General features: G+C 49.0%; 1 protein-coding gene across 5 annotated transcripts in view; it reads right to left on the reverse strand.

The window, feature by feature from the left end:
- The window catches only part of LOC119710341 (fer-1-like protein 4), a 39842-nt gene that overhangs the window by 14048 nt on the left and 3240 nt on the right, over positions 1 to 22554 (reverse strand). For 2 of the 5 annotated variants that reach the window (XM_038159310.1, XM_038159309.1), the window contains exons 4-31: positions 21734 to 21833; positions 19454 to 19545; positions 18810 to 18851; positions 18539 to 18703; positions 18204 to 18264; positions 16889 to 17020; positions 16708 to 16770; positions 15610 to 15694; positions 15172 to 15331; positions 14771 to 14954; positions 13878 to 14064; positions 13309 to 13673; positions 12852 to 12960; positions 11913 to 12111; positions 11037 to 11157; positions 10296 to 10396; positions 9642 to 9729; positions 8226 to 8342; positions 6954 to 7106; positions 6538 to 6715; positions 5810 to 5934; positions 5295 to 5429; positions 4009 to 4182; positions 3647 to 3763; positions 3179 to 3340; positions 2692 to 2851; positions 1817 to 1920; positions 1311 to 1436 (exon numbers count right to left, since the gene is read on the reverse strand). In XM_038159310.1, the coding sequence (XP_038015238.1) occupies positions 1311 to 1436; positions 1817 to 1920; positions 2692 to 2851; positions 3179 to 3340; positions 3647 to 3763; positions 4009 to 4182; positions 5295 to 5429; positions 5810 to 5934; positions 6538 to 6715; positions 6954 to 7106; positions 8226 to 8342; positions 9642 to 9729; positions 10296 to 10396; positions 11037 to 11157; positions 11913 to 12111; positions 12852 to 12960; positions 13309 to 13673; positions 13878 to 14064; positions 14771 to 14954; positions 15172 to 15331; positions 15610 to 15694; positions 16708 to 16770; positions 16889 to 17020; positions 18204 to 18264; positions 18539 to 18703; positions 18810 to 18851; positions 19454 to 19545; positions 21734 to 21833 (3805 nt within the window). Of the gene's footprint in view, positions 1 to 1310; positions 1437 to 1816; positions 1921 to 2691; positions 2852 to 3178; positions 3341 to 3646; positions 3764 to 4008; positions 4183 to 5294; positions 5430 to 5809; positions 5935 to 6537; positions 6716 to 6953; positions 7107 to 8225; positions 8343 to 9641; positions 9730 to 10295; positions 10397 to 11036; positions 11158 to 11912; positions 12112 to 12851; positions 12961 to 13308; positions 13674 to 13877; positions 14065 to 14770; positions 14955 to 15171; positions 15332 to 15609; positions 15695 to 16707; positions 16825 to 16888; positions 17021 to 18203; positions 18265 to 18538; positions 18704 to 18809; positions 18852 to 19453; positions 19546 to 21733; positions 21834 to 22554 lie in introns of those variants that run through there. The other 3 variants (XM_038159312.1, XM_038159313.1, XM_038159314.1) reach the window with 3 other exon arrangements.

Here is a 22554-nt window from a genome sequence, read left to right on the forward strand (position 1 = left end):
GGGAGGTGAAGGCCCCTGGCCCCTTCAGGATGGAAGGGTGGAGGAGCATTGAGAGACATCAGGCAGCCTTCCCCCCTCCCCACCCTCCTGGGAGAGAGAGAGAAAAAGAGAGCGTGCCTGTGCCACCTTGAAATTTGATAGCACTGGCCTGGCCGAGAAGGAAAAGGGCGGGGGATGTGGCGAGAAGATGCAGCCAGCAGCTGTGGGAGTTCTGGGCAGACAGAGCCCAAGCTTTTAGCCCCTTTCTGGGATGATGGAAACCTTACAAATGCTGATCCTCCTGGAGCTGAATGAGAGGAGAGATAGGGATGAAATAGGAGGAAATGGGACAAGTGTGATGTAAAGTTGTACAAGTGAAGGATGACCGAGAAAAGTTGAGAAGAATCGTAGGTGGGAAGAGATGATGGAGTGGCCTTTGGCTGGAGTTTTCTTGTATAGCCATGGGCAGAACCATTTTTCCTATGATACAGAGACTATATTTAGGAGGAGGCAATGGCTTGGAGCCAAGAGAGCCAACAGTGAAGGAGTGGTGTGAACAGAGACAACGGGTGAGGAGGATGGTGGTGCCCTCGATCTTCAGTGGAGAGGAAGAGCTTTGTTCTTGAGACCCCTCGGCCCCAGGGGGTGAAATTTGGGGGAGACGGGTGTCCCAAAAAGTGAGAGACTGTAGCTTTTTTTTTTTTTTTTCTGGAACTGGGCGAAGCATCCTTGAAAAGGGAACCCTAGAAGCAGCTCTGGTCCATGCACAGTGGTGAGAGCACTGGACATGGAAGGAAGAGGTCTCGATGTGGTGCAAGAGGGACTCCTCTCTCCTTGATGGACTGAGAATTGAATATCTGAAGGGTGGTGACTGGATGAAAAATCTAAGGTTTTATTTTATGCTGTGGGGAAATTGAGTGGGGGGAGGAGAAATGTTTTTGAAAGGTTTCCATTTTGCTGTGTGTTTCATATAGTTATAAGTTAATAAAGTTTTTTCCTCCTTTGTTTTCAAGTTGAGGCCTGCTTTGCTCTGTTTCTGATCACATCTCACAGCAGACACCGGGGAGAGTATGTTTTCATGGGGGCACTGGCATTGCGCCAGCATCAAACCATTGACAGGATGTTTCAATACCCACCTCCTGCTGAAATCAGCCCACATGGTAGATGCTTGATATCTGGCTACCTTAAATACGCTTGATACACTAAAGTTCACCTCTTCCTGCAGATCCATGCCAGGAGAGCTCCTGTGACACTCAGTATGGTTGAAAATATCTTCCTCAGACCAGTGCAGCCTATTTTCCCTTTTGTTGGCAGCTGTCACAAAACATTACCTGGTTATACAGCTCTTTCAGGGACGCATAGTACTTGGACCACCAATCCAGTTCTTCCAGTTCTGGTTTTTCCTCTTCATCTTCCTTCTTTACAAGCTTGTTGATAAGAATTTTCTTCAAAGGAGCCTTGAGACAAAAGAGCAGAGGGAAGAAATGACCACCCAGGACACTCATGCACCCTTCTCCACTGCCCTGGGAGCCTCTGGCAAAGACTCAGCATTCAGGCAGAGCACTGGAGGTGCAAAGCTGCTTGTGGCTCCAGCTTTGTTCTTTGCTACAAAAGAAGCCATTCTCAAGGCACAGGGCAGGCCTCCTTAATGTCCCTGTGCCAGAGCCCCAGCACATGGCACTGCCAATGAGCAGGCAAGAGAGAGAGTGTTTCAGTCCAGAAAAAGACCTGGTGGATGAAACCTAACACTGAATTTCTGAACTTTTTTGTTGTTGTTTGTAATCTACAGGTTGGCTTTGCAAACTTCAAAATTTGTTGGGCCCAACACATCACTCACCTTCACAAAACTAAGGGGGTGAGTGCTGGAGCCTGGGTCACCAGCTGCCTGTCCAATATTTACCACAGTCTGAGATGGAAGATGGTGAGATGAGACATTGCAAGCTGAGATGAAAAGAAAGAACTTAATGTTTCCATGCATTTATTTCTGCCCACTACTTCTTACTTTTGGCCACAGGAAAATCCTCCTTGTTAAAACACTAGTCTGATTTATTTCAAAGCTTTTTAAAGCAGACCCTGCCAAAATACTACTGGAAATCCAACTACAGTACTGAGATTGGCCACCATCATCAATATGCTTGTTGCTGACTCCCAGGAATTCAGAATTATGATATATACCTTCCCTACTCAGAAATAGCCACAGATGGATCAATCTTTGGCTTCTTTTTCATGCTTCCAGATCAGGAGTGGTGGCTGTTGCTATCATAGAGCTATTTAGCTAAGCTGTTACCCAATGAACAGATTTTGACCTGACAACATGAGAGAACTGAAAACTTTTCAGTCCTTGTCCTAGTGGACCAGCTCCCTAAAGATGGAGGTCTCATTGAGCAAATTCTTCCCTGTGAGGGTGGTGAGGCCCTGGCACAGGTTCCCCAGAGAAGCTGTAGCTGCCCCATTCCTGGAAATGCTCAAGGCCAGGTTGGGCAGAGCTTGGAGTAATCTGGTCTAGTGGAAAGTGTCCCTAATCATGGCAGAAGGTGGAACAAGGTGATCTTTAAGCTCCCTTTCAACCCAAACCATTCTGTGATTCTACGACCTTGTGATTCCAGGGAGAGGATTCTGCTGCCTGACTAAGAAAAAGCGGAAGAGCCAGGGATCTTTGCCACTGGCAAAACCTGTCTGTTGTCTCTGTGAGAACCTCTCTAAGTAGCTTACCTTTGGGCACATGCTCTGGTTCCTCCTCCAACTCTCTGGGAGAGAATTTCATCACATTGGACACAACATGGCTACCCACAAGCACAGTGCGCCCAAACGCACGCTTCTCCACCACAAAGATGCTGAGGGGAGGGTGCAGGTATACCTGCTCTGGGAGCTCCTGCAAAAGAATTATGCACGGGGCTCACAAGAGTAAAGGTGACTAACCTGTGTTGAGCTGTCAAATATGGCAGACCCATCACATAAGGAGAAGCCTGCTGGCGCCTTGCAGCTATGCCCAAAAATCAAAGCCTTGCAGTGACAGGCCATGGCTAAGATGGCTCTTGGTGGGCAATTTCACAAAGGTTTTGTTCTGCAGCTGAACCATGTGGTCATGAGAGCAAAATCCTGGAAGCAGTTTCCCTCTATCTATGTTGTCCCATGCAGTGAGGTGATGCAGGTTAGCCATGGTGTACCCTGGCATGGCAGAATCAACCTTCCCACTCACCACATCCATGTATTTGACCAGCTCAGTGAAGTTGGGGTTCTCTTTGTAGGACGTAATCACCTCTGACTCCACCTTTTTGCCAGCACATTCAATGATCACCTGAGGCTCATCCACCTCAAACAAGTTCACTCTCTTCAGGTCCCTCAGGCCCCAGAACAGGATCTGAAGCACAAGATGAAGCTGCTGTCTGAGACATGCTAGCCATGGCACTGCCCGTGCTACCACCCCCCACCCACAGGACAGAGTCCCCAGAAGAGGCACAGGCCTGCTCTCTCAGCTCAGCTGCCCAGCAGTTTTGCCTGTTGAACTACTCAAATAGTTTCCCCCTCAGGTCAAGCACCTCCATTTCTGGCATCTGCTCAGGCCTCACAGGCACATTTGACCATCAAAGTGGACTCCCTCACCAAGCCCTGCCCTCCACCCAGGGGCAGCTTGAGGGGAAAGCCAGTGCAACAGAATGTGGTGCACCTCTATGCGAAACTCCTTCAGTACCGGGCGGATGCCCTCAGGGATGATGAACCGTCCAGCACGGGGGTCTTCCAGGTAGTCAGGCTCCTTGGGCTCCACATCTTCAGGCACTGATGGCTGAACAGGTGGAACCAGGACACAGCAGGTGATGAAAATCACTTCTATTCCATGCCATGCCAAGCCCCCTCTCTTCCACCTTCTAGTTCCATGCTCACAGGCTGTCCCTGCAGCCTCGTCTCATTGGAAAGCCAGATATGGTCTCCAACTTGGAATTCTGGTGGGCCCCATGCAACCAGCTCCTCACCCACACAGCTCTCCTCAGAGAGCTGGCAACCATGTGCAGCTTTCTACAAGCCTGTTACCTCCAAATAGCCACTGTAATCAAGCTCAATCAGCTCAAAAGTGGCAATGAGCTCTCCCGCTGTTTTGCTGCCTCTGTAGAAATCAAAGAACTGCAAGGCAGGTTTGGTGTATGGCTCATCAACCAGCTTCACCTGTGGGACAGCAAAGGCCTGCCCAAGGAACTCAGGGGAGCCCTGCAGGAAAGAGGGGAATTACTCAAATCATCCCTGTGGTATCTCACCACCTCAAAGACCACCACTAATTCCAGCCAATCTGGGACAATACAAGACTACTCTTCTACCCATGTTATCCTCTGCTTTGATTTTCTCTGCTCCATCCAGAGCTAGGAACAAATAAAGGCATGTTTACAGCAGCTCCACTTAACTCCTGGTTCATCTCCATGCAGAACTCAGCCTGGCACCATGCACCAGAGGACATCAAAGCTAGATCAGGTTTTTCAGAGTCTCTTCCAGACAGGGTTTGAGTATCTCCAAGGATTGATACACTACAAGCTCTCTGAGCTACAAGCCCAGCATGCGTTCTACCTCTGTGTAAAATTGCTTTCTTATATCAAGATGGATTTTCTTCCTTGCCAGTTTGTGCTCGTTGCTTGCTGTTGGGCCCCTTGGTAACTTCCATGAGAAATCTGAACTGAGTTGTTCCCTCCTTTCCCACCAGGTAGCTGCAGACAGCAAAAAGACACTGGCTTTCTCTCAACCTCTGTAGGCTGAATATACTCAGCTCTCCTCCTCTGTCCTGTGCTCCATTTTGATGGCCTCCTCTGGACTCATCCCAGTATGATAGGGTTTGTCTTGTACTGGAACCACAGGAAAGCTGCTGAGTTACAACAGGAGAACCTGGTGCAAGTTATGTCATTAGCCCTAGGATAGCAAAGAGGCTCTAGGAGACAGTGTGACTTTAAAGCATTAATAAAGAGAGAAAAGGGAGGGCTGAGGAGGGATGATCAATGACATGTAGGGAAACAGGGAAGGAATAGCTCTAAAAGCAATATCAGTTCCCCCAGGATATGAGCCCTCTGCAATGTGAGCCTGCCAAGGAAGCAGGCATAATGTTTCTTCAAAAATGAGAGATCCTGGATCCAACAAGCACTCATCAGCCCCTGATGAGTTTAGAGTATCTCTGAGTCAGAAAGTCTCAACCTCAACCACAGTCCCCACAACTCACTGTTACCAGTGACCAGCACCAAGCTGTCATGGAAACCAAACAGAGAAGTGGCAGCACTCAGAGATCCTCTGCCTTCCCTTTTCCAGAAACAACAGAAGGAGGGGAGCATGGCCATACTTACAAATTTATTGTGGCTGAAGAGGTTGATTATAATGATGGGGGTCTCTGTTTTCAACTCTTCTTTCTTCCCATCAATAATGAGCTGGTCAAACAAAAGTAGCTCGTTCCACATAGGGCTCAGTGTCTCCTCCAGCATCTGCAGATGGAGACAGAAGGCCCAAGTGTTTCACAGTCAGTGGAAATAAACCACATGCAGGAAAGTGAGGAACTCTGGGCTGATTCCCTCTCTCACACAGTCACATGCAGCTGGTGGCTGGCAGGAGGGATGTGGTAAAAGTGTGGGATCAGCACTCAAGGTCAACTAGCACATGCCAATCAGCTTTTGAGACCATGCTCAATGACTGTCAAATATTCCCTGAATATAGTCACACTGCTCAGAGCATAGATACCTAAGTGCTTGGAGATACAAAAGTCCCAGGAGGACTTCCATACCACTGACCTTAAACATGTCAGTGAAGGCATTTTTCTCTCCCCAGGTTCCCAAGATGACAGAAGCAAGAGTTTAAATGGTCTCACCCTGGTGGTCTGGCAATGAGTTGAAAACACCACTCTTGCGAATGGATCTGAAAGGCCATTATCATCTGCAGGGAGAATCCCTCGAGCCTGATAGAGATGGGCTCGGAGCTGGAAATAGCTGAAGTCTGGTAAGAAAAGGAGAGAAGAAGTCCCCAACAAAGTCCTCTATGAGGCCAAAAAAATGCCTGAAGGAGAAGGCCAGCCAGATAAGAGTGGGCACATTCTGTGACAAATAGCTACCACTTCTAGGGACTGTGGTTCTCAGGCCAGTACATCTCAAATGGTTTAGCCAAGCCAGACAAGCTCAGTGGGCTTCCCAGACACCTCTGGGAAGTACATGACATGCGACATGTGAAATGTGCAGTGTTCTGCTATGAGCATCTACTGCAGGGGAGCACCACCAAGCCTCATGAGAGGGGCAGAACACACGCCCATTGCCAATTTGGCAGCACATTCAATGCCTACAAAGCGCCCGTCCTGTCTGCTGCTTTAGCTATGAATGTGCGAATGCATCCTCATGAGATCAAACTGGACATGCCTATCCCAGTCGTGCCTTAGGACCTAGATCAGGTTCTAATTTTCAGACGTACTACAATTCTCAGATCACAGTGTGGCCTGAGGTGAAGGACTGTGGAGGGACAATGCACCACCACAGACACTAATCCATGGATGGGACCTCTCAACTCCCTGCTCTCCTGCTTATGTGAAGAACTGGTATCTGCACTCACCATCCCTGCGGAGCCAGCTGGGAAGGCTGTATGCTGAGAGCTGGGCTATCTCCTGCTCAGTCTCAGAAAATAACTCCTCAGGCAGCTCTGCCAAACAGTTTTTTGCATATTTGGTTACCCCAAGCCACATGTAGATTTCCAGTTTGGCAAAGATCTCACCAGTGTGTAAGCCAGGGACCTGAAAGCACAGAAGGTTTAGCAGGTTTCACATCTCAGACCAAGAGGATCACCATCAACCTGGGACTGACCAAAGACCACAGGAGAAAGAGCACCACATCAGCAGAGGCAAAAGGCAGTGGTGGAGTGAGAGCTATGTTTCCTTGTGAACTCCAGGATTTCAGGAAGGAGAGCTGAAAGCAAGGAGGGGGAAACAGCATGAAGCAAGCAAGAGCGCACTGTTTTGGTATAAACCCTACCTTCATAAAGACAGTCTGGATCTTTGCACAGTCTTTGCCTTTCTCCTCTTCAACTACTGAGTAGAGGATGTTTTGTGCAGGAATTCTGGCATATGCTACACGCCTGTTGTTGCTGAGCATCCAGATGAGTACATCAGGGAGAGTGCACTGGGGCTGGAGAAAGAGAAGGGAGGAACATCACAGCAGAGGAACACCATGAGTCATCTTCTTTCCATTGACATGGTGAAAGCTTCATCTCCCCACAGGAGGGACTGATGAGCAATGGCAGTTTAGAGATCCAGAAATAAAGGACCTAACATTGGCCACATACTTCTGAAAGTCAGCCCTGCAATACGGCTCTGGAGGTGTTGTGGTTTAACTCTGGCTGGCAACTCAGCCCCATGCAGCCTGTCACTCACCGTCTCTTGGTGTGATGAGAAACAGGATTCAAAATGTAAAAGTGAAAGAAGTCATGGATTGAGATAAAAACAGTTTAATAGGGAAAGAAAAAGCTTCACACACAAGCAAAGTAAACCCAAAAATTCATTCTCCTCTTCCTGTGGTCAGGCAAGTCTTCAACCATCCCCAGAAGAGCAGAGCTCCATCACAGAAATATTGACTTGGGAAGAAAAACATCATCACTACAATTGTACATCACTCTACCCTCACATAGCTAAAGATGTGAAAATTATTTGACTTTACTTGATGAAAGACTTCTCCAAACTTCAACAGCATCTGTCCACCTTATGTCAGCAAACATGGCGTTCTGGTTGACACTACAGCAACGTGACGATTTTTTTCAGTTACTTAAAATAAAACAATGAAACTCTGAACGTGAAGAGTCTCTGCTATGGATGAGAATCTTATTCCAATGCAAGTTTGAATCTGCAGAAAGTGTCTAGGGTCAGACCCTGGTGGAAGTGCAGGGAGCGCAAGCAAGGCTGTTTTCCGAGGCAAAACTGTCTGCTGCAGACAAGGCCTTGGCCTGATGGAGCAGAGAGGCCCAAGAGGCCTGGAGCTGGCCCAGCTCTGCCTCCTACCCACAGCAAAGTTGCTTGGACCCCTGCTCCGCCACCAACAGCCCTGCAAAGCTGCCCGGCTTCATCCCTCATTAGAGCTATCACAGGAAACATGGTAACTTCCAGTAGCTGGAACTTAGAATTTTACATAGTGAGGGAAGACAGCAGAGGAAAAGCTTCAGCTCAGACTGGTGAGAGCTCCAGCAGCCAGCTCAGTATCCTCTCCTTGCCAACCCTCTCCAGCTCAGAACAGAGGTTCTAGTAGCCACTGTACCTCTTTAGCCATGGAACGTATCTTTGCCAGGATCCTCCTTGTCTCCTTAACCTTCTCCTTGACATTGTCTCGGGTCAGGTGCCGCCTCACACGGAGCCCCTGCTTTGCATACAGGATCTGAACAGAAAGCACAGCTGTCACACAACCAGCCATGCCCCACTGCCACCCCACATGGGGGGTCTGCAGGGAGCCTATTGTGCTGACCAAGTCCATCTTGCCCCATTGCACCCTGACGTCCACCATGGCTCACTGCCCAGTTGCTGAGAGCAAACCTCCATGAACCAGTCACAAGCCACTTAGCAAAGGGTGCCATGAACTGGAGACCACAGTAACTCATCAGCCTGGCCAATATAATCCGGTAACAGAAGTCCATGAGCTTTAAAATTATTTGGGGAAGAAAGATGTCTAAGGAATAAACATTCCAGAAGCTGATGGTCTAAGGCTCCAGATAGTGCCTGTGGGAGATCTTGGCCAAGGAGCAACTGGGGCCACAGTAGTGTGGGATTATGAAGATGTAGGAAACTACAACACAGGGCTTGGCTTTCACCACTATTAGTACATATCAGAGATAGTGTACACAGCTGAAGAGAAACTTTGGGATTAATCAAAACTAATAATGAAATCCAGAAGAAATTCAGGGAGTACACCCACTATGCACTGGCAAGGCCAGAAAACTCATCTCTTAGGTGGGTTCTCTCTTCCAGAGTCTCTCAGGCTTAGCAGAGTACCTTCACCATAGCTCAGCTGACAACATGCAAGGAAACAGAGGGAACTGGGACCCAGATATGCCTAAATTTTATTTCCTGCTGCTGTGACTGCATTTTGGACAGCCTTTCAAAGATTTATAGTCTGACGGGGGCTATGACTCTACAGATGTGCTGTGATGGAAGGTATGTAATGGTGCTCTCATTCAGCTATCTAGTCTTGTGTGCCGGATGATAAGTGCCCAAGTGTCGCCCTTTCTAAGGACAGACAGATGAATGGCTGCTGTAGACCTGCTGAATATGTACTCAGCCAAGGCGCTGAGTTTTCAGGAGTAGCGGATCTCAGTGAGCCACCACAAAACTGCCTGCAGGAATATGGTGCACCAAAAGGCCTCTAGCAACAAACCGGGCAGCAATATGCACGTGCTCAACTACATTTGCCCCAGTGGAGATGAAGGAAGGCATCAGGGCACAGCATCTGCATAAAAAAAGGTTGCAGCCATGGCCAGACCCTGTCTCTTTTGCCTGTGCCAGAAATTGCATTGCTCTGAGCAGAAGTTGGGAGATGCTGTAGAAAAAGGCTATGACTGATACAGTGAGTTTTAGCTCCAGGTTTCCTTCTTAGCATCAATTCCTGCCAATCCTCCAGAAGGTTCCCCAGAGCAGGGATTGCACAGGCTCCCACCAACCACCACCAAACCCCACAACTTACAATGTTGCGCATCAGGTATTTTGTCCGACATCTGTCCAGGTTATTTGGATGAGCAATTGTTTTTCTCTCTGCGTTGAGTGAATATTGCCTGCAATGAGAAAAGCAGCACAGACTCTGTCTCTTCTGCACCTAGCATGTTGAGCACAGCTCACAGCAGACACAAGCTCCAAATCCCTGGTAGCAATCCAGATGTGTCAGGAGGCTCCATTTCTGCAATGCCTTCTCTTCTGCAAGCTTGTTGGTTCAGAAGGTACACTGGGGATTCTCAGCACCTGAGGCTCCCTTTCTACTGTAGCACTGTGGACTGAAGTGCATAACAGCCCCCACAGGGTAGTCATGGGGATTGAAACAGTGGTCTTTTGACTGTGTGATTGAAAAGAGTGAAGGAAATATCCTTTACATTTAGGAAACACATGAGAGCCTAGGAACACTGAGGCTGTCATCTATGACCCCTCTGATTCTTAGAACAGGACTGGAGTCTCCTCTCCAAGCTTGAAGAGCTACAGAGAGGGTCCTTTTCCCAAGTCATCCTCATTTCCTTCTGCACATCCACCTCAAAAGGAGAAGAGAGAAGCTGCACACAGCTGAGGCAGAACATGATATGACCTCCTAACCTGAAAACAAGAATCTTCAGGACATCAGGGACATGCTAACCTGCATCCACCTACAAATTCCTCCAGCACCTCTCGGAACCGCTCTTCTGCTTTAGCCTTTGGTCTTCTCAAGAGCTTCTCCACTTCATCCAAACCCTGCTCCTGTAGTGAAATCACAGTATTCACGAAGCTTGCACCTGGCTGAGGGGTCAGAGTAAAACCTTGCAAGGATGCGTTTGTCACAAATGGCTTATGCCTTTCTGCAGCGCTGGGATTCATGAGTGCTGCAGATCAGCACTATGCTGCCTGGGACTCCCCAGAGTCTGAGGAAAACCTTAGCATTTGTTGTTACAACACCTTGTGTCTCAGTTCTCGAGCAGCCACTAACATACACTGTGGCAAGCTCTACTTTTGTATTTTCAAGACAGAAGGGAAAGACAAGATCCTGGGGAGAGACTGCATCCCCTTCACGACAACCTGAGGCTGAGAATCTGCTTTCCCAATCATCTGCCCAGGGCTCACACAGCTCAGGACTGGCAGCAGAGGAACTTGTTGTCACACACATCATATCACATTACTCACTCCTCCAGGAACCACCACTAGACAGTTGCACAGCATGAGTCTGTGTGGCCTACCCAACCGTGTCTAAAGGGCAGGTGGGACTAAGCCCTGTGAGAGACATGGTCTTGCATGGGTGGTGAGGACAGCAAACATCTCACAATCTCGCACAGCAACTGCACATGCAACAAAGAAAGCACACCAGGAAGGAGCATGCCACAGAGAAACACCCTGAACATGCTACCAGGCGCTCTGCCAGTTTGACAATCCGGTTGGAAATGCAGAGTCTCCAGGTGTGATCCTCCCAGTAGCTCCATACATACACGCAGGGTTTTTCATGCGTCATGGGCAGGCAGATGTATGACCTAAGGACCGCAGGCAAAGGAGGTTACGGCTACTGCTACAGAAAGCATATGCCGTATCATAACACATGCACTTGCACATCCAGCAAGGGAGCAGAGGCTGAACTCTGTCTCACTCACAGGGAATAAATTGGTGTTTTGGGCTCTGCACCATGGACATGGGTGCAAACTGCTGCATCTGCCCTTTGCCATCCCAAACTACCACACAGGGTTTCTAGTGGAGACAGAAGCACATGCTCAGATGAATGAGGCTGACAGGAGCATGGGATGTTGCCAAGATTTCTCACTTCTATGGGACTAAGTAGTAGCAGGCACCGGCCGCACAACACAAAGACCAAGACATTGCCAGGCCTGTGGGACAAACTAGGCAATATTCCCAGAGCAAACATCAGAAGAGCCTATGTGTCTTGCCTGCTCAACATAGGACAGCATATGCCAAGAGTACTCCTCTCCTTCCTCACTGGAAACAAGCCCTTAGGACACTGCTTGTGAAGCAGAAAAGGGATGGCTGTTATTCACAGGTCTCAGTTTCCTTGGGACCCCATCCTTGGCCATCTGCAAATATCAAGCAGAGACCATAGTGCTCCTAGAACTAGTGGGAAATCCCAGCCAGCTAGGCCATGGCAAAATGCAGGGTTACAAGGAAGAGAAACTTATGATGCATTGCTGAGCAGACCTCTAATAACATCTGGAACAATCAATGTGGGAAGCTGTAACAGCTCCAAGAAAGGGGGAATAGAAAGACATAGAAGACTTACTTGTCATATTCCATGGGCTCTGGTCTCTGACTCTTTGTAACTGATTTGTTCAGTGCTGCTAAAGCTGGAGTCAGGATTTCAGCATCCAGCTCACCATCTGAACCAGCAGCCAGTAACGGCTGCCTTTCTTCTTTCACTTCTCCCTTTTCCACTTTTTGCCATCCTTTGGTCACAACCTCTTCAAATTTTCCATAGTTTCCTTGAAGGTGAGCATTAAATTATAAACAGGTAAGTGGGATCACTCAGGATTTTTTAGAAAAGACATTTTCTACCTGGCAATACCAGACTCTTGGCAGGATTCCTGCCAAGAGAAACACAGAGGCATTTACTGCTTTGAGAAGTAGTAGTTGTGTCCAAGCATTGGCGCATCACATGGACAACCAAGAGATCCGAGAGGGAGCTGGGCAATTGCAAGGAGGCTCTCGTGTATGCCTTCTTCAGTTCTGACAGCTCCACCAAGTGCCTGCTGACTACCATCTACATCCCTACACTGGGGCCAGCATCAGCTCCTCAAGTAGTATCTCAGCATCAAACATCTTCAGCCGTCCAGCTTAGCAGGTGGGGGCTTTGACCCACTCTCAGACCATTGTTTCCCCATCACTTGTTGTCAAATCCCCTCAGTGCCACATGGCCAACCCCAGCATCCCAGCTTTCCCTTATTTTTTTCCCTTTCTTGCTACCAAATCCTTCACTTACTAGAAGAGTTTCCCCAAACTTTCCCAAAACAGGTATTTCACACAAATGGTGCAAATCTCCAGTCCCATAGAAGAGATTCAGGATTTTAGGAAAGCACTGTGCACACTCCCTGGGCTCATTCCTCATCTTTCCCGACTCCCCAAGCTGACTTGTCAGGGCAGTATGAAGAACTGACTTGGCTGTCAGAGGGAGATTCACACTGTTCCCATAGTTTCTGGACATGGGGCCCTAGGGAATACTCACCTATAGAGACTTCAAAGTTGACAGGTTTCGAGCTGAGAGAGGAGTCCATCATAGTGGCTTCAAAGAAGGCAGCAAAGAGGAGGAATTCATCCTTTCTCCCCAACACATTCTGAGCAAGGACACAGAAATCAGCCTGAGAGCCTCGTGTGCCAAACCACTCCCTGAGCACCAGGGCATAACTGATGTCTGCCAGCCCTTCCACAGGACCTCAGCAGGATGCTGCTGAGATCACCATTGGGCTGCCAGAAGCAAGATAAGATTTATTGGAAATCCTGAGGTGAGGTATTGGTGCAGAGCCATGGATTGGCTGATGCTCGTGTGAAGCCACTGAGCAGGTTGTAGGCTAAGGGATGGCTACTGCATCAACACAGCTGCCTCCCGCCTTGCCTCTTTCCCTTCACAGCTGTGCATGCCAAAGACTGGCATGGATCAGCCATGTCAGCACTGGAGAACTCACCTCAGGGAGTGGATGAAGCTCTTCTACTTCCACAGTGACCTCCCTGGGCTGCTCGGCCTCCTGAGAGCTCCCAGCCTCCCCCTCTCCCTGCAGCTGGCTCAGTTCTTTCGTTTTCTCCTTGGATTTTTTACTTTTCTTCTTCAGCTTCATTTTTTTCAGGGCACCTCTCATCCTGTACCCAAGCTTTCTCTCTGCTGCACTGGGGCTGCTGAAGATCTCCACTGTGATGGCCATGAGGATGCGCCCACAGTAGAAGATGCCATCACCCATACCTTCATTGAGGTCTTTGTGGACATCCCGTAGAGTTGAGTTCTGAGGGGAGCCATACAGGTTCACCCAGGCTGGGCCAAATGTGGGGTTAAAGCCTGCAGAGACAGGGACAGGGTTTCATTATGCTCCAGGATGCCACTGCAGAGAGACCTCCCCAAAAAGGACTGCCCAGGACACCAGAATGTCTGTGCTCAGCCACTCCTGCTCCCAGCCCCAGGAGACCAGCATGCCAAGAAGAAAGTGCATGGTATAGGGCTGCCCAACACATCCTGCCCCAAAGCAGCCATGCCAAGCCTCACCATTCCTGTCAGGGTCTGAGATCTCCTGCAGGTCAATGTAGTGTGTAGCAATGGCCACATCACCAACATTTGCATCATCCAGCACCTGGACTTTTATCTTCCTGGCCAGAGGTGGGAACATCTCAATGAAACTGATCTGCTCATTCCACTCGGGCTCAGTGGTGCTGGTCTCTACTGACGTTTCCCCCTGGGAAGGAGAAAGTGTGAAAGTGACACAGTCCCAAGTGGTACCCAGAGAAAGGATGCCTCAGAACTTGTCTCGGAATGGCATGCACTCTTGTACCACCTGCAGACAGTGCCTTGGGGTGGCATTGTCCCTGCTCCTATCTCCGTTCCTGCAATTCCTCTCTGTTTCATTAATGGGGGACTGTCCCAAGGCCCTGGCATGACCTATACAATCAAGGGAATGCAAGTTGCCTGGAGCACTCCAGGCCCACAAGACTGCCAATCAGGGATTGATTCTCATATTAATGGATATTATGGGACCAGAAACCCTGACCTTGTGTGCAAAAACTTGATCATTATCTCAGTAAATCTCTCAAGGGTCTCAGGCTGAGCCCAGCTTGACACAGAAAAAGGACTTCTGCTCCAGGATTTATCTCTATATTTAACTATATGAATCTCTGCCTGCAAAGCCAGTAGCTCAGCCAGTAGCCATGCCCGGGGCTGGGGATGTCCTATGAGCAGCTCTCTGTAGAGACAAAAGCAGAGAACAGCCTTCTCATTCAGACATTGCACAGCCATGGCCACACAGCCCAGACAACTGCTAACCGCTAAAGACAGCAACACCTAGGCTCTCCCAGACTATTTTCAGTGGGATTGCTGTGCCCACATGCTGCCACACAGCCAAGGGAAAATCAGCCTGTCCCAACACAGCTTCTCCTCAGACTCACCTGCTGCCCACAGAATGAGACCTGCACATATGGGTCGATAAAGACTTTTCTCTCCCCTATGATCTTGGAGATACCACCCATGATGCCTGCTGTCATGCTGGGCAGACCCTCAGCACGATAGAGTTTGATGCAGACCCTGGCCCAGGGTCTCTCTGCAGGGATTCTCTTAGGCAGCAGCAGGTTCCTGAAAGACAAATTCATGTTCTGCCCCTCTCCTGGAGTCCACGGAATACAATGATGAGAAATTCACTGACTGGCAGGAAGATTGGATCCTGCCTCACCACAGGTCTTTTTCATTGGGTCTTTGCCCATCAGAAGAGGGGAAAATGGGGCAAAAAAGGTAGTGTGAAAACAGACATGGCAGTGTTCCCCACGGCCATGCAAGATCCCATTGCACCTACCTTTCAATGTCCTCATCCTGGTTCCTTGAATAGGTGTGAAGGAAGCCCACAATATCCCTGCGTGCAGAGACAGAGATGTTGCACTTCACAAAGCCTTTCACGCCTGCCCGGGTGTCCATGGGGTCACTGATAACTGCCCACTTCTGGAAAAACCTGTGATCTGAGAGGGAAGAGGAGGAATTCCCTAGGGAGCAGCCAGGTTACCATTTCACATCCAAGTCTGTCTGCACAAAGACTGCCCTGGCCCTGACCCTGCCTCTGAAGGTGCAGGAGGTGTCACCTGCCTTCAGACAGCTGGGTGGAGAAGCAAGCTCAGATCTTCATGCAAACTAAGTGTTTTAAAGCCAGGGATTTGACCAGACCCATCAGAGCATGAAGGAAACACCAGTTTCAGACAAAGCCAGGGTCAGACACAGGTATGTGGTGCAGTTGTCATACCTGGCTGGCTGTACACTGTCTCAACATCCATCTTGAACGTTCCTATGCAAGTTCCCAGAAATGGTATCTTCCTTGAGTGAAAAACCTACAGACAGCACAAGTCCCCCTGAGCACCATGCGGTGTGGGCAGCCAGGTGACACATCCAGATATCTCCAAGGAACACAGGGCTGCCAAGAGGTGTTCCAAAGCACAGCTGAGGTGGTGGTTGCAAGCTCTTTGTGCAGATTGACCCATCTGTGTTAGCGCTAGGACTACCAATTCCTACCCAACCACTTCCACAAAGCCCACCAGCCCATAGCCCACAGCCAAACCTAGACCGAGGCAGTCATGTGCAAACAATTCAGCTTCTGCAGGCCCAGGTAAGCCACAGCCCAACAATGGAGCTAAGACACATCTGTTTTCCCACACAGGAAGTCCTTATGTCCATATCCTGCTGGGTTAGGGCAGAGCCATGACCCCATCAGGCTAGCGTCTCTCCCAAAATCTAAGTCTTACTCAGTTCTTGCTGAACTCTTGCCCGCAGAAGAGACATGCAGCTTTTCACAGGGAAAGTGCTGGAGACCACTTGGCAAAGGACATGCTGGCTGGGTTTAGCTATCTTCAGAACATCCCCATGTCTTGGGAATGTCTTTGTGCTTTGGGCAAAGGGATTTTCAACCTCTCTGCCTGCCTGGGCTTTTCTACAACACAAATAATTTCTCACCTCCCCTCACATCAGTCACTTACCTTCGGGACCTGCAGGATGAGACTCCAGGGTAAGGGGGCAGTAGGGAATTGCTGCCAAACAGCAGGGCAACAAGGCAAAAGGCAAGAAAGTGCCCCAGAGCCTCACTGCAGTCACTGGGTGAAGAAAACCCTTACCTGGAGGAGGTGGGAAGGCAACACTGCCCAGCACTGGGTTAGGTCAGAGCAGGGTTAGGTCTCTACCCCAGTGCAGCCATAGGAAGGCCCTATGGCTCTCTGTGGGCAGGTGATTCCAGCTGGAACACCTCAATGGTATTGGTAGCCTTGCTTTGCGAATTGCACCCAGTGTCTACACACAGAAGCATCAGGATGTACCACTAACGAATGAAAGATGAAGAGGAAGACATACATACCGAGATCTCTATAAGTCTGTGCAATAAAATGTCTCTTGGCTCATAGAAGTCAAACAAAAAATACTGGAAGAGAAGAGCAAGACAGCCGAGCCTCAGGCTTCCAGGCATCCCTTGCAAGGATGGTCCCAGGCACTTGGGACACTGGTGGGGCAAGGACAGCGCCTCTGTCCATGTCACATACTTCGTTGTAGAAGGGGCAGTTTGTTGACTTCTGTGTTGCTGTGTGCCTCTTTTCTTCTCCCACCTTGACTACAACAAAGGGATTGATGTTCACCCCCACCAACTTCTGTGCTTCAATGACATTAATCCCAACCTGAGAAAATATGGGAGAAAACCAGCACTCTCCTTGTCTGAATCAGCACTCTCCTTGTTTACACCTCCATACTGAGATTGTTTTGAGTATACCAGTATGCACATGTACAGGGCAGTCTCAATGCAGAGCTGGACTCTTAGGGCAGGCAAAAGCATGGCTGCTGAAATCTGCTACAGCCAGGACAGACCAAAGTAGTATTTGAGATACTTGTTTCTTTCAGACAAGTGAGGAAATAAAGTGTAAGAGCCCCAGTACTTTTGACAAGAGCTGACCTTCCCAGCAGCACTTGTACCCTCAGTTTCTGATCCCAAGGGGTTGCAAACCCACTGCTCCCACATGGGAGGGTGCACAGAGCATCTTGGAGAAGATGCTTTTTGTAACTTCTGTTAATACTCCTCTTTGAATCCTACTGAGATGGACACCATTGGAAAGACTGGAATTTGGCTGTTTATGATTTACTTACATTTACTGCAACTGCTTACGAGTCTAAGATATGAAAGAAATGTTTTCACATTTGCTCTCAGTACAAGGAATTAGGCCATGGTTAAGGTACAGAATGATTGCTTCAAGAGAATGATGGTAGTAAATTCAACCCTCACAAAAACTTCCTGCGTGGTTGACAGGACAAAATGTGAATCCATGCTTACTTAGAACCAGAGGAGGATTTAAATCCATAGCCATGCTGGGAGACTTGCCCTGAAATCAGTTTAGCCTGATGTGAGATAATCAGCCAGAACCACCACTTCCTAACAGCCTCTTGGCATGTCCAAGCAAGCCCCCACATAGCCCTCACATAGCCCTCTGGCCCTGCTCATGTCCCATAGCTTAGGGACCTAAGACAGAAAAGACCCTGGGAAAGCTGGCAGGCACCAGCTCTGCCTGGGTACTGAAGCTCTGCTTAGGCAATGTTTTGTAATGGCACATGTAGCTGATTCCCTTCTCCTGTTTATCCTTAGCCAACTGCATGGGCTTACTGATACTGTGACCAGCACTCCTGGATGCAGCTCATTTACAGAATCTTACATCTTGCCCAGGGAAGTCACACAAAGCATGATGGTCTTCTTGCTAGAGGCCTTGACAGAGTATGTGGCAACTGGAGATGCCCAGGCCTTCAGAAAGGCAGTAAGGGACTGGCTGCAGGGCCAGAGGCAGCTATGGGGACACGCACCCAGAGCTGCAGTACCTGGAAACTCTGCGGCATTGGGATGGCAAAGAGGTCATGTGCAGAGCAGAGTCTGGAGCGGCTGCACAGAAAAAAAAAGTCCAGGTGAGCAGGTGTCCTTGTAAACATGGACCTGAGTAATTCCCCATCAAGGGAAGCAATAGAAAACCTCACAAATAATGGCCCATTGCCTTGGGAATGAGCAAATCCCCAACACACCCTGTCTAGGGCCTTTGGAGATGGAAGTCTTCTGACATTTTGCCAAAGCACACTGTCTTGAGCTGCAGGAATTCCCCAGGATATGGCATTTTCTACACCAGGACCCAAGCAAGGGCAAGAGAGAAGACCTTGGATACCTCTTCACAGGGCTGAAGATGATGCCCGAGGCCTCAATCTCAGATGTATCATAGAAATCTTCCTCCTCTTCCTCTTCTTCATCAGTCTCCAGACCTTTTGCCAGCTTCCTGCCTAGTGCAGCAGCCTTCTTGTCCAGTTCCTTCGCTCTCAGCCACTCAGCAGTCCTGCAAGCCCCGCCACATGCCATGAGCCATACATCAGCTCTCACAAGTGGGCTGTGCACTGCCCTCCACCCAGGAGGCTGAGCCAAGACATTCAAGGGCTACTTACTCCAGCTGCTCAAATCCAGGATTGTGGATGATTAACTCCGAACTGTAAAAAACAAAAGATGCTTTTCTCTAAAGTCCAGTGTGCCACGGCTGTTCCCTGATGCATTTAAGGAACAATGCCCCAGCCACCCTCCTGTTTATTTCTTGGAAGGGACACCAGCAATTTTTCCTAAACTTGTCCACTGTCCACCCCATGTGTCTGCTGTTTTCCCTCTAGTTCCACAAGTGACACTCTGCAGGCCTTGCTGCTGCCTGTCATCCTGTCTGCCCAGAAACCTACAACTCCCCTGGCTTTGGGCACTACCAGCATACAGGGTGCATGGAGTTGCTGGAGGCCAAAACCATGCTCTCTGCAACTTTGCAACCACAAGACAGGAGGGCTGCAGAAATGCTCTCAAGGCTGTCCTAGGGAGTCCCAGGACTCCCAGCACCTACAATGGATCATTGCAGTCAAAGGCTCGTTGTGATTACAAGGTACCTCTTTATCCAAGAGCCCTGCTACCTTAGTGCTGCTCTAGAGTTGAGATGCATCAGCCTGGCTAGAAGTGGAGAGTAAATAAGGCTGGATTGCATCCCAAAGGCTGCCACTGACAAAGGCAGCTGTACAAACTGCCTGGAAATTTGCTCTTCCTAGGATTTCCATACCTGTCTTTCATAGGATAGACAAAATCCTCTTCAATCCAGCTCCCTGCTGAGCTATTTGGAGGCTGGTAGCGCAAATCCAACTCAATGTAGATCTACAAAGCAGAAAGTGAAAGGGCCTGAGAGCTTGGTAGCCTCAAAGCAATGGCAAAAATGTCACAAAAAAGAGAAAGAGGGACATGGAAGAAAAAAAGAAGTGAGAAGTTGATGGAAAGATGCAGAAGAAAGGTGGTCACGTCCCCACAAGAAGCATATTTATACCAGACTCAAATTGCCTGCCTCCATCAACAAGCTAGATGAAACAAAACTTCCTCCTCCACAGCTTCTCAAACTCCATGTTTCATTGAATAAAAGCTGGCTCAACTTTACAAATCTACCATAAAGAGGCCCGGAGAATCATCTCGAGGCATTTTTGATAGGGGAACTGGGGAGAGCCCTGCACAATAACATGCAGGATTTGGAGCAGTCTCTCTGGAGGAGGCACAAGACAGCTGGCAGAGGATCCCTAGGAAGGACAGCTTGGATTAAAATGCTGGAGAAGCCACCAGCACATCGAGAGCCTGCATCACAAGAGACAAAGAAGGACAGCCAGAGACCTACAGAGCACGCTGGGTATTGGCACAGCCAACACAGGTCTGAACACCCTTGGTCTGCAGGTGGCCAGCTTGATCTCAAACCAACACAAACACAAATGATTTCCTAGCAGAGGCCAAAAACACTAGTATGGACGAGATCACTCCTTAGCAGGCTGAAGGAGATGTACTCTGGGTTCAGAGCTCAATCCCTGGAAAATACATATTTCTGGGAAAAGAAATGCAGCCCAAGAAATCAGCAGTACAGTGATCAGGAAAGGCAGCAACAAAGGCTGGAGGGTGAAGAAGCCTAAGATGAAGCTGGATGAAAAGCTAAGGCCCTAAAAACACTCCTTCAAATCACCAGGAGAAGAAGGGGTGTGAGTAACTCTAGTCCCACAGGAGAACAGGATTTGGACTAGCAGGAAGTCTAATGGCTTTATTCCCACTTTTCTAAAGGAGCAGCCTCTCTCTTGGGGTCATGTTTCTTCCTAGCTGAGCTGAGAGGGTCCCAGGCTGCTCTTGGATAAGCAGTCTTGCCTGCCCAGTTTCTATCCCCTTCAGCTGTTGTGCAGCCAGGGTTGCACAATCCAAAACTAACCCGGCAAAACTGAATGTGGTTGGCTTTTGGTTGGAGCAGCTCATCAGCACACGTGTTGCTGTTAGCACAAGGGAAGAGGTACCCGGGGCAAAGGGCTGGGCCACACTGTACCTCTGACCTTACACAGTGGAGTCCCTTCAAACCATTATCAGCACCAAGAGATGAGTCTAATACCTGTCTCTTTGCTGGCATGAACATCTATCCAGTGAGCTGCATGGGCTAAAAATCATCCTGGAAATGGTCAATTTCTACCTGGACCTGCTCCATGATCCAGGAGTCCAGTAACACCAGCAACTTGTGCCTATGCCACTCAGGCTGGTGGTCTGGTGGCCACAGAGCTTGCATACCATGTGCCACCATGTGGTTTAGTAATACTGCCTGTGTGAAGAGCAAGCAGAGATGCAGCACCTTTTGCAGGACTGCTGCCTCCACCTCTGCTCTTCCTGCCTGCCAGCTGCCCTGGCACAGGTCTGGCAGTCTGGAACCCACTGAGCTGTGCCTGCACACCCAGTTGGCAGGAAACAGCTCATTTTAGGGTGGTGTTCATCTTCTACAAGTGCAAAGGACCAACTGAGCCCCAATGCCAGGGCTGGAGGAGAGCAGGACGCACAGAGCAGAGGGGCAGTCGGGTGTCAGCGACACTCATGCTGTCCCAGACACTCATCAAGCCATCCAGTTAGTGCTAAACTGAGGGTTCCAAGTGCCAAAAGTTTGCTGAGGGTTCCAAGGCACCCTACCACCTTCCACCTCACTTCATCACTGCAGCAGCCCATACACATGCACTTCATGGGGCATGAAGCAGAGGAGATGCCACTTTCTACATCCATTTCCTAGACTTGAGAAGGTTTTACGAAGCCTCCTTCTGTTCATTCAGGCCCTTGGCAGTTCTCCAGGAGCCCCAGCCTAACCCATGCATTTGTAGATGCTCCTAGACACCTCTGGGTGGATATGAAGAGTCTGTGCAGAGATGGCACAAATGCCACAGTGCTTCCAGTTCAAACAGCTTTTTGGATTCCCCCTCAGTCCCCAATCCACCTGGAGAGTATCACATGACGTTTCCCAAAAAACCTTACTGACTGCTGACAGCCAGGCTGTCCATGGAGGACTTACATCAGTGACTCTGTTGCTCTTGTCCACAAGGGCCTCACGCAGGATTAGCCTTCCGGATGTCATCAGGTGCTGAAGGCTGAGGACAAGGGTACCGAGCAGCCTGGTGAAAGGAATGAGGGATTTGTCTTTACAAACAAACTGTGGGTTTGCTGGTAGATAAAACTAGTACTGAGAGATAAAAGAAACAATGGGAAGGATTCCACTGATTGATGAATGGAATGAGAGATTTGTCTTTACAAACAGAGTCTGTTGATAAATAAAGTTAGTTACAGAGAGATAAAAGAGGAACCATACATTCCATAGGAGTTCCACTGATTGACACAAGGGGGAAAAAAAAGGCAGGGGGGAGGTATACAAATTGCAAAGGAGTCTTAGGTATTAGGCATTTCGGGAAGTCTGTGCCTCTCAAGTATGTCAGCCAATGGGGAAAGAGAGAAGGGAAATGTAGCTAGGTAATCAGGATAAAAAGGAGACTGCATCCTCTAACAATTTGAGAGACCCCATGGAAAATGCCCATGACCTCTCCCTTTATTCAAATAAAGTTACAGGAGTCCTCTGTCTCCTGTTTGGATATAAATCTCTGGTGTTTGTGGATTGATTTTCCTAACACTGGACTAAAAAGAGAGACTGCAACAACACTGTACATAGCATCAAGTGCCTACATCCTGGGGAGCACTGGGACCTCCACTCTCCCGCTCACAGCCCCTCTGAGCTGCCTTGAAGTGTTTTCCATAGGAAGTCTGGCAGCTGAATACCTGAGACTGACCCTACAGCAGGTCCTGCCTTTTCCCCAGTCATGCCCAGGCAGCTACTTGCAACAG

The sequence above is a fragment of the Motacilla alba genome, chromosome 20 (genome assembly GCF_015832195.1).
Source record: "Motacilla alba alba isolate MOTALB_02 chromosome 20, Motacilla_alba_V1.0_pri, whole genome shotgun sequence".
NCBI classification, from domain to species: Eukaryota; Metazoa; Chordata; class Aves; order Passeriformes; family Motacillidae; genus Motacilla; species Motacilla alba.